The sequence below is a fragment of the Arachis duranensis genome, chromosome 7 (assembly GCF_000817695.3).
Source record: "Arachis duranensis cultivar V14167 chromosome 7, aradu.V14167.gnm2.J7QH, whole genome shotgun sequence".
Lineage (NCBI taxonomy): Eukaryota > Viridiplantae > Streptophyta > Magnoliopsida > Fabales > Fabaceae > Arachis > Arachis duranensis.
Window position 1 is genome coordinate 2,276,537 of NC_029778.3, and position 11,772 is coordinate 2,288,308.

The 11,772-nt window shown below is 30.2% G+C and overlaps 1 protein-coding gene across 1 annotated transcript; it reads left to right on the forward strand.

Moving 5' to 3' along the window:
- The first annotated feature begins 5,625 nt into the window (after window positions 1-5,625).
- On the forward strand, window positions 5,626-11,503 carry LOC107496362 (kinesin-like protein KIN-12F). Its single transcript, XM_016117601.3, has 16 exons — window positions 5,626-5,998; window positions 6,144-6,281; window positions 6,463-6,546; window positions 6,667-6,792; window positions 6,883-6,942; window positions 7,051-7,104; window positions 7,214-7,306; window positions 7,392-7,487; window positions 7,786-7,934; window positions 8,037-8,186; window positions 8,278-8,407; window positions 8,498-9,466; window positions 9,552-9,650; window positions 9,731-9,847; window positions 9,939-10,724; window positions 11,021-11,503. The coding sequence occupies exons 1-16, from the start codon at window positions 5,696-5,698 to the stop codon at window positions 11,264-11,266; spliced, it is 3,600 nt and encodes a 1,199-aa protein (XP_015973087.1). The 5' UTR covers window positions 5,626-5,695; the 3' UTR covers window positions 11,267-11,503.
- Window positions 11,504-11,772: the final 269 nt, after the last annotated feature.

Consider the following 11,772-nt stretch of genomic DNA (forward strand, 5'->3'; position numbering starts at 1 on the left):
ATAATTTAATTTTAACACATTGTTAGTATAAACAAATTTTATAAATAATTAATTATATATTATTATATTAACAAAAATAATTAATTTTTTAATTTATTACTTAAAAAATTATTTTTTTGCACTATTAGCCTTTTAAAATTACCATATACATATTAGCTTGTTCACGGTATTTTTTAATTCGACAAGACAAGAATTAATTTGTCGTAAATTAGAATTTTATTTAAAAATTTGTTGCAACTAATGAATTGTTGTATATATAAGACAGAATTTAAACTCTCGACATTTGTTTAAGCGAACGAGTAAGAGGTAATAACTTATTAATACACATAGTAATAAAGGATTAAAATTTAAGGGATCATAAATTAGAGAAGTGTGATATTTATAATTTTTTGTTAAGATGATATTTGATGGATGGAAGGGCAACACAAACCAATGAGAGTAGGTTTATGTGGGCCATATGATCCATTAGCAATTGCCATTTCATATGACTTTTTTCTGTGTTCTTTTTGTACACTTTTCTTGACATTTTGCATTTTATAGTTATATTCACTGCTCACACTTGTCCCCACTTGAGACTTTTGGTGCTGAGTGCAATCTCTGTCCTTTTCTATTTTCTTTTTATTTCAACTTGAAATATTATTTTTGTTCAAGATATTTTAGATAAATCATAATAAAATATTTATTTTTTTTGTTTTATTTGTATTTCAAAAATTTTGGAAATTATTTAATATTATATTTGTAACACAACACAAACGGTTGAAATTGGATAATTATGCAATACTTAAAGATGTTATCACATGTAACTCTCCTATATATTCTTAATGTTATCTCTTTACCAAATATATTGAATATCTAACATTTTTAAGAAATTAGCTAGATATTTATATTTATTCCTTTTCAATATCTAAAATATTGTAATTTACTTTTTATGTACTGTAAATATAAAGAGTTATATAAATAATCAATCATGATGTCGTATATTCACAAAAAATAATTATTTTAAAATTAATTACTTAAAAAAATAATTAAATGCATGAATTTAGTTGGATGATTTTACAAATCTTTTTACATGCAAGAAATTATTTTACTAATGACCATGTAATTAAATTAGAGATTTTATAACTCAAAAAAATTTCGTATCGAATAATACTAAAATTTTTCATACGAATAATGTTAAGAGAGATAAAACATAGTCAGTCTAAATAATTTAAATTTATCTTATTTAATATTTATTTATTATAAGATGTATTAAATAAAATTAATAACAATAAATTTTAATAATCTTTTACTAATGTTTTTTTTCTAATCAAATATTTTCGTTCTCGCACATATCATATCACTACAACTTTTGCACTTTATTAGTTCTAGAATTTTGCCCCAATTTTTCTTCATTAAAGGGTCCCATGCCATATGCTTCTCGAAAGCATTGTGCAACTATTTGCAACAAAGTTATAAAATTAAAAATTATTGTGGGGTCTTCATTTTTATTCTTCATTAATCAGCCAAAAATGACTCGATACTATCATATATATCAAAAGAACAAAAAAGAATGATGAGGGAAAAAAAACTATATATTATATGAGATGATAGACAAAGGGTGTCAACTTTACTACTATTCAACATCTCTTAAATTACTTAAATTACACATCCAATTAATGAACAATATGGACAACTTAATTCCAATTAATTAGTGTGTAGACTTCTAATTCATTAGCTTAATTTCCTTTTCTCGCATGTGACCTATGACATATGACTTGAAAAGACTTCCTATAATATTAATCAATACAACTTTTATATAGATTTTAAAATCAACAGAATATATATGCTTAAAATATATAATTGAAAAAATGTTTACATTATTTACGCTTTTAAGTATGATTTTTTTATGAAATTTTATAACAACTAATCTTTATCTCATAAATAATTATAATTTAACGATTTTTTTTCAAAAATAATAGTAATATTTTATTTAATAAAAAAATAAATACAATGTCCAAAAGTCAAGACAATAAAAAAAAGAGAATTTTTAAATATTTACAAACAGTTGTAAGAAAAAAATAATTTAAAAAATAAATAAATAAATTCTTAGGACATTATGTATAAGACAAAATAAATAATTCTTGATATAATTTAACGATTATATTATAAAAAAAATTATTTGATGATATAAAATTATAAGTGGTACGATGATGTCATTAATTTTATTTTAGAATAAAATATTATTTTATCATCTTAATATTTGAATTGAAAATAAAAATCGTGTTTAAGTTTTATTTTTAGTTCAAAATTATCTATAATGTTTTGAAAACTTTCTAATAGTATCATACTTTCAAAATTACATCTATTTAATTTCATTATATGTTTATTATCACCGCCATCACTACTTTAAATCCTTAGCATCAATATTACTACTACTATTACTATCATAGTCATAACCATTGCCTTTGGTTTACCCAAACGATATTCCCCAACCCGACAGGTTAAGGGCTAATCCGTCGTGAATCTGAACTCCATTTAAGGGTCTGTCGCTGGCCAATAGGTTGCTACATGCACAAGGCGGGATTCGAACTCCCGATACTTGCTTAAGCGGACGAGTAAGTTGACTACTCGACCAACCAAATATCAATTTTAAACAACTAAAATATCAAATAAATAATAGATTTATTTGTTTTTCTTTTTCTCATCTCTACTTTGTCGTTTCAAACTCTTATTAGGGTTGATAATAAGGATATGGATGATGAGACCTTCTTGAGCATATAGTGCATGTATTCGAATCCAATTCAATAGGTCATTTTTATACTTTTGTTCTTATTATAGACCGTATTGATCTTTCGACACACTGATATATACTAAAAATATTATTTGTACATCAAAATTAGCCACTAAAATTAGTTATTAATGTATTTATGTATAAATATATGTATAATTTAATTTATTTTTAATGTGTATTTATATTTCAGTATATATTGTATACTGTGATTAACTTTGGTGACTGATTTTGATATACGCATAAGTGGATATATAAATGCCGTAATTTGCGTATGAAGGTTAAGAGATTAGACACCACCATAATGAAAACTAGACCAATATATAAACACTATAAAAGAGTAATAATATAATTAAATAGATTTTAAGCTTCTTGAGTTGAATAATTGAGAATTGAGAAAGACATGTGGGTACCATGGTAGACTTTTTAGAATATTATGAGTTGTGACAAAGACAAGAAATATGCTTGTTCAATATAGATAGATAGATAGATATATTGGTGATGTGGGAATATGTGATTTTGAGAGCAATTAGAGATAAGATTATAAAAAGCTAGTTGCATTGTTATTATAATTTGGAATTTCGTTTTATTGTATGAGGAGAAATAACTAATTAAGGTTTTAAAGGATAAAATAAAGTAACAATTTAAGGTGTTTGTGTTTGAGCCTGTAATTGGTGCTTAGCACCAGAATTAGACTCCTTAATTCCTTTTGATAATTATCTTTGGGTAATATATGAATTTAAAAGTCGGGAATAATATAATATAAAAAATACTATAATGACACTAAAAATCAGTCATTATGTGTATTTTTATATAAATATATATAATTTAACTTATTTAATTTTTGGTATGTATTTTATATTTTAATATATATTTTATATTAATAATTAATTTTAATAATTAATTTTAATATATATTTAATATAATTAAATTTCAATTTTTGAAAGACCTCTTACTAACTCCAAATATATTTGATTCTCCCATGCATGTTTATTTGTACCGATCATATAAATTAAGATATTTTAATAAAAAAGTATATTTAACTTTTTTAGTAAAATTATATTATTATTTGTGTTATCTTTTTATAGTTTGATGGGTCTATAAAAATACATATTAACTAGGGCGGGAAATAACTCGAATTGTGCCAAGTTAGACCAAATTCAAGCTCGATTCATAAAAATTGAGTTTGGCTCACGACTCATCTCATTAACAATCGAATATATTTCTTAAGTTCAAGCTCGGTTTACTAAAAGCTCACGAGCTGATTCAAGCCCACAAGTTGACTCAAATAATAGAAATATAATCTATAATTCTACATCAATAAATTATAACTTATATATTTTAAAAAATATTTAAAAAGATTAATTTTATATATTGATATAGGATAATAATATTAATATATATGATCGAGCTAACTCACGAGCTAATGAGTTGAGTTTATTCAAACTCAAACTCGACTCATTTAATTTATGAGCTCACTTCCAGACTCAAATTTGGCTCACCAGCTCACGAGTTTAGCTTATCAAATTATTAACGAGTTTAGTTCGAACTAGCTTATAAACTAGCTTGACTCACTTTCAACCCTAATATTAACTATTTTATGTATTCATGTTTTTCTTTTTGAAACACAACCATAATTAAGAGTAAAAATTTTGAACTAACTCCAATTTCATACTTTTTTATAAGCTCAAAATTTATCACTCAATCCGATCTTATGATAATAATATGACAAATCTCACATATGGGCTCAAAAAAAAAAAAGAATTATCTAAAATTAAAAGAACATAACTAATTCTATAGTTCTTATTACTTGATGTTTAAATTTTATCTCACTTATTTTTTTATAATAAATTTTAAATATTTAAAATGTATTAATTTTTAAACTTTTAAAATAAATATTAAATATTTTATCTTTTTGACAATTAAACACCAAATTTTTGGATACCTTAACATTTACCAAAAAACATCTTCTGATAATAGTTAATCAACTAATCATCATCACTTATAATAAAAGCATTGCATATGTGGGGTCAACTTAGTGATCCAAGAGAATTAATTGATGGCTATGGTTGTCTCAAAAGTGTCAACGGCTACTTATTTGAATTTACTGAGTAAAAGGACTAATTTCTCCCTATACAATGGGAAACCATAGTTCTCGTTCCACTCCTCTATTAACATAAATTAGTAAAAGAACTATATATCATAGTGATAATGGTAGTAATGAAATTTCAGAAATTTTTTTATATATTATCGTTCAATCATGTATAGCTTTTAAATAGCAATAAAATAAAATAAAATGTATGAAGAAATATTAGATCCAAATGTTTTTATTTATGTAATAGGCTACTTACTAAATTAAAACTTAATTTTAAAAAAGCTTCACTCAAAATGGAGTAAGTACCCAAACAACTCTTATTGATTTTTACGAAAAATTAATTGTTTTTTAACAAAAGAAAAAAATTAATTATTCACTTGTCAAGAAATATTGGTACTTTTTAATAAAGAAACAATATTATTTTTTGTGAAAAACATTGGTATGTCTCAAAAAGTGAATAGTTTAAAATCGTTTTATTGTTTAATTTTTATTAACAACTCTGGTTATTTGTGAAAAATAGACAGGATTTTGATTAGATATTAAGTATGAAAAAACTATGTCATTTGAACTATAACTCATTAGCATAAAAAAATATAAATTATTACATATATAATTTTAATTATATATAAAGTATTTTTTAAAAAATAAAATAGTAGAGGATAGTTCAGTCATTTCCTTAGCTTGTTCTTTTTCCAACGGTCATCTGAATGAACTGAACTCAAAAACACACTTCCTTCAACATTTGAATGCAGATCTCTCTCTCTCTCTCTCTCTCTCTCAACACCATTGTTTGATTCTCAATCCTTTTGCTTCCTCAGCGAAAACCCATCATCATGAAGCAAACCAGAAATGCTGGAACCGCCGAGGCTCCTTACTTCGGCACCATTTCCTCTTCTTCCTTCAAAAACCTTCTTCCCACATCATTCTCTTCCAAAGTCAACAAAACCCTGAAAAACCCTAAATTGCCCAGTTCAGATGCCGAAAACACTCCCCCTACTGATCCCAACATCCAAATCAACGATCAGAACCACTCGTTTCCCTCCATAACCAAACACGCGCATTCAAAATCCCCAATTTCTAAACACAAAGATGCCACAGAATCTAAGAGCTCACTTGAATCTGACCCATCAGTGAAGGCAAGTTCAATTAGTTTTTAAATAAAATTTTTAGTTTGATTTCTTAAAATTGAATCTGTAGTATGTAATTCAGTAGATGAATATGTAGGAAAATTTCTTCTTTCTATTTTTGCCCCATTTTAGTTATAGTGTTGTTTTGGAGCAGGTTGTGGTGCGAATCAGACCTACCAATGATATTGGAAGACTTGGAGATAAGACGATTAAGAAGCTTTCTTCTGATACTTTGTGTGTTGGAGATAGGAAGTTTATATACGATTCAGTTTTTGATCCAAACTCCAACCAGGTAAGCTTCACCTTTTAGCTGTTCTATATTGTGATTATACTCTTAACCTTTCAATAATTTATCACTAATAATAATTAAATTAAGGGTACTTGCACGCTGCTTAAATAAATGAAAGAAAATGTTGCTTCATGCTCATTATAGAGGATAAGTGTGATTAATCTATAAGCTGCTGTGTATACAGGAAGATATTTTTCAGTCAGTGGGTGTTCCATTGGTTAGAAATGCCTTAGCTGGTTACAACACTTCCATTTTGTCTTATGGCCAGGTATTTAATTCAGGTTTGATGTATTATGTTTTAACCTTTTAATAGTGGACAATGTAGTGTACCTTAGATGGAGTATTGAGTTTTGTTCATGTTTTCTGATTTTTTAACTTTTTTTACCAGTCTGGAAGTGGAAAGACGTATACAATGTGGGGTCCTCCTAGTGCCATGTTTGAGGAACCTTCAGCCCAAAGTCACAAGGGAATTGTTCCTCGGATCTTCCAAATGTTATTTTCTGAGCTTGAAAAGGTATATACTACTCCTCGAAAAGATAATGCTAGAACTTTAATTTATGTTTTTGTAGTTTTTGACTGTTCTATGCTTGAATTACCATATTAGGAGCAGCATATGTCGGAGGGGAAACAATTCAACTATCAATGTCGATGTTGTTTTCTTGAGGTAGTTTTTTATAAAACTTCCTAGTGTGTCAATGGCTGTCGTTGCTTGATGGTATGATAGTGTGGCTTGTTCTATTTTTTTTGGCTTACTTTGATTTTTTTTTAATAGATATATAATGAACAAATTGGGGATTTACTTGATCCAGCCCAGCAAAACCTTGTGGTAAGCATATACCATCCTTTGTGGTACAATTTTCGTAAAAAAAAATTACTTTACTCACTTTTTTACTTAACTCTCTATTCTTATTGTGGCTTGGTTCAAATAATTGCAGATGAAGGATGATTCCAAGAATCCATTGTATATAGAGAATCTGACGGAGGAATATGTCACTAGCTATGATGAAGTGACACAACTTTTGATTAAGGTAGAGATTAAGAAAGCTTTGAAGCAGATACTGTTGAGATTTATACTTTTATCATCTGAGCTGATTTGATCTTCGTTTGTTGCAGGGCCTCTCAAGCAGAAAAGTTGGAGCGACAAGCTTAAATTCTAAGAGCTCTAGATCACACATAATTTTCACCTTTGTCATTGAGTCTTGGTGTAAGGTATTGCCATCAAAATTCAACTTAACATGAGAGACAGTGCATATTATTTATTTATTTGTTAGATAATTTCTGCATATGGTTTTTGTAACATTATATGTGAAATCATAGTCTTAGTTTTGTCATATATTATCATAGATTGCGATAGATGATCTATTAGAATTTAGAAGAAATGTCCACAATATTTTGTCCTACTTAAGATTCAGAATAGAGTATTATTGTGTATCAATTCAAATCAATGTCAATTTCATATTATTCATCTGCTCATAACTTCAACAAGTTTCATCAACTTGTTTTGCAGGGAGTATCATCAAATGGTTTCAGTAGTTCAAAAACTAGCAGAATTAGCCTTATTGATCTTGCTGGATTGGACAGGAACAAACTCAATGATGCAGGCAAAAAATGTTTAAGGGAAAGCAAAAATGTAAAAAAGTCCTTATCTCAGCTTGGGTAAGATGCTATGCCATGCTATCATCCTATCACCAGATTTTGTCTGAATTATATTTCTGTTAGCTTATTAAAGAAACAATGTTCAATATTTCACTGGTGTAGGCATGTAGTAGATGCTCTAACTAAAGGAACATGCTCCGGAAAAGCCAAAGAAATTCCAAGCAGGAATTCCTGTTTAACGCGCTTACTGCAAGAGTCTCTTGGTGGAAATGCCAAACTCTCAGTTATCTGTTCAATCTCTCCTGATAACAAGTATGTACCTGGACCGAAGAGCGCTTTTACTCATCTGACGACCTAACAAATGTAAACAATGGCAATCATATTTCTCTCATGATACTTGTAGGAATAATGCTGAGACACTGCGAACACTCAGATTTGGACAGCGAGTAAGGTCCATAATAAATCAGCCAGTTATCAATGAAATAAAGGAGGATGATGTTAATGACTTGAGTGATCAAATCCGGCAGCTGAAGGTATAATTTGTGTCCAAGACTTGTTACTAGATATAGTTCTTGGAGGATTAAACTGTATATCTGAGAATTATGCGTTTTCTTTTGGTGCAGGAAGAACTCATTAGAGCAAAGATTGACATTCATAGCTCAGTAGAGAGTAAAAATGGATATTTCCAAGAACATAATGTGAGGGAAAGCCTTAACCAGTTGAGAATCAGTTTAAACCGCTCTCTACTCCTATCTCACATTGATAATGAACCCAAGGAGGAGGTAACCGTGGATGAGGAGGATGTAAGGCAATTACGCTGCCAGATTGATGAATTTTATAGTTCATGTGAAGCGAATCCTAAAGATATATCTGCCAGTGAAGATTGTGTCCAGTATTATTCTGGTGAGGAAAATTATGATACTGATATGATCAGTGGCGACGAACATGAAAAAGATGAAGTATGCTCTGGAGAAGGATTGAGTAAGCTTTGTAAGGAGGACAGTGTTGTGGCTTCGGTTGATACCTTGTATGCCTCGGTAGATGACATGTGCTCAACTAACACATCAAGGTCAATTAGATCTTCATTCAGAGATAGCATTTCTGTTAGTTCAAGCCATCGATCTCCAATACTCACAGAACCACAGTTGTCTGAGTCCCCAAAAATAAGGAATACTCATAGGAAGAGTGTGGCGTTTTCATCAAGTTGTCTTGGTAGTTGGAACAAGGTAGCAGAGGAGAATTTGAGATCCAGTAGTGATGTGTTAAGACAATCATTTAAAGAGGATGAGCATATCCGATCCTCACTACGTTCAAGCAAGGTTTTACCAGGCCCAACGGAGTCCTTGGCGGCAAGCCTTCAGAGGGGACTACAGATAATTGACTCTCACCAGCGAAATTCCGCACTAAACAAATCTTCAGCTTCGTTCTCTTTTGAGTGTTTAACCCCTTGTCAAGAAATTGATAAGGGTAAGAGGTTTTCTGTTGATGAAGGGTCTACACATTTGCTTTGTGAATCTTGCCGTAGAAAAATATCCGATATAGAGTCCAAGGAAGCACATATTGACAAAGTTGAAGCAGACAAAGTTCAAAATGTATGTCTGGACTTTAATACTTTCAGAATGTTCTTCAATTAGTAGTCTTTTGAGCTCACTTATCTTTATTTCCTTTTCTTTCAAGGATCTGGAAAATGCAATGGCAAAAGCCACCATGAGGGAGAAGGAGCTAGAGAATGTTTGCAAGGAGCAAGCAGCTAGGATTGAGGAACTAAATCAATTGGTATCTGGATAATTGACCCTTACCGAATAATTATTTATGTCGTTTTGAGTTTACATCACTGATAATTGGAATATTTTCAGGTTGAGAAATTGAGAGGAGAAAAAGGATTTAACTCCGTTATTGTGAATGGTCAAGATAGCATCAAGGAGACAGGAAAGGGAGAAGACTACTATAACTCGCTCGGTGGTGAAGACGAGGTATACTAGTAGTCTTGTAGTTTACAATATAAAGTTGGATAAATCCATTTCAAGAACCTTTTTGATTTACATTTGTTCATCTTGTTTGTAGCTTCCAAGGAGCACTTCCCCAGACATCAATTTACCAGAAATTTTGGAGGAAAAATGTGAAATCAAAGAAGTTCAAGTCCAGGAAGAATTAACTCAAAGAGACAGCTCTTTCGATGCTAATGAGAAAGAAGAACTTCTAAGGGAAATCCACAGCTTAAGAAGCAAGCTGCAATTAGGTAGTGACATAGCAGTTAAAAGGTCCACCGACAAACTGAGATCTTCATTGAGATCTATTCAACTGCGAAAAAGTGGCATACTTTCTCAAGGTAGTGGTGGTGAAGAGCTGGAGAAGGAAAGAGAAAGATGGACCGAAATGGAAAGTGAATGGATTTGTCTTACTGATGAGCTAAGAGTTGATCTAGAGAAGAACCGGCAGCGAGCAGAGAGAGTGGAGTTGGAACTAAGGTTAGAGAAGAAGTGTACCGAAGAATTGGATGATGTGCTAAAAAGATCAGTTCTTGGACATGCTAGAATGCTGGAACATTATGTTGAGCTACAAGAGAAATATAATGATTTGGTTGCAAAGCACAATGCTATAATGGAAGGCATAGCCGAGGTGAAGAAGGCTGCAGCAAAGGCTGGAAAGAAGGGTCATGCTCGCTTCGCCAAGTCTCTTGCAGCTGAACTTTCTGCATTGAGGGTGGAGCGAGAAAGAGAAGCTAAATTCTTGAAAAAGGAGAATATGAGCCTCAAGATTCAACTTCGAGACACTGCAGAAGCTGTTCATGCAGCTGGAGAACTACTTGTTAGACTCAGAGAAGCCGAACATGCAGCCTCTATTGCCGAGGTAAGAATAATATGCAGCCTCTATAGCATAGGACTTGTGGAATCATTCATATGATGATTTACATTCTGGACAAGTAATTTAAGAATATGAATATATAAATTATGATTTCTGAGAAATGGTTGTTGATTCTTCATTCTTCATATGTTGTTAATAATGCAGGAGAATATGAACACAACATAGCATAGGACTTTTGGAATCATTTCATATGATGATTTCCATTTTGGACAAGTAATTTAAGAATATAAATTGTGATTTCCAAGAAATGGTTGTTGATTCTTCATAATTTATTAATGCAGGAGAATTTTGCGAAACTGCAACATGACAATGAGAAACTAAAGAAACAGATGGAGAAGCTGAAAAGAAAGCACAAGATGGAGATGATTACCATGAAGCAGTACCTTGCAGATAGCAAATTACCAGAATCTGCACTCAAACCCCTGTACAGCGAGGACTCTGATGTGCAGCATAACAATAACAATGCAGATGATGATCAAGAATGGAGAACAGAATTTGGAGCAATCTATCAAGAGCATCATTATTAGTTCTTTCAATTTGATAAATTTCTTCATAGCTGACTCAGATCCTGCTCGGATCAAAGCAACTGAATCATTTATTTCAATTCAATTCTTTGTATTCTTTTTTAATCTATGATTCTTATTGACACTACCAAATTTTAATCTATGACATTTGTGTTCGTTTTATTGAATGATATGTGAGATTCACATACCATATAAATCCAATACTTCATTCAAGGATGGAAGAATTATTAAATGAATTAATTTCCTTTTCATAGAAATGCATCAAAATAGCTTGTACAAACTTTAGTAGTTTTTGTTTATAACGCCCAATCATTTCCTTTTAGGCACTCAAGCTTTTTACCTCATTTATTTTAGGATAAAATATATTTTTTGTCACTAAAATTAATCAACAATTTTAAAAATACTCATAAATTTTATTTTATTTTAATTTTGTCGTAAAAGTTTTCGATTTGTATATTTTCAAAAAGTTTAGGACCAATCCAACAATGATATCTAATTTACTTGTGTTA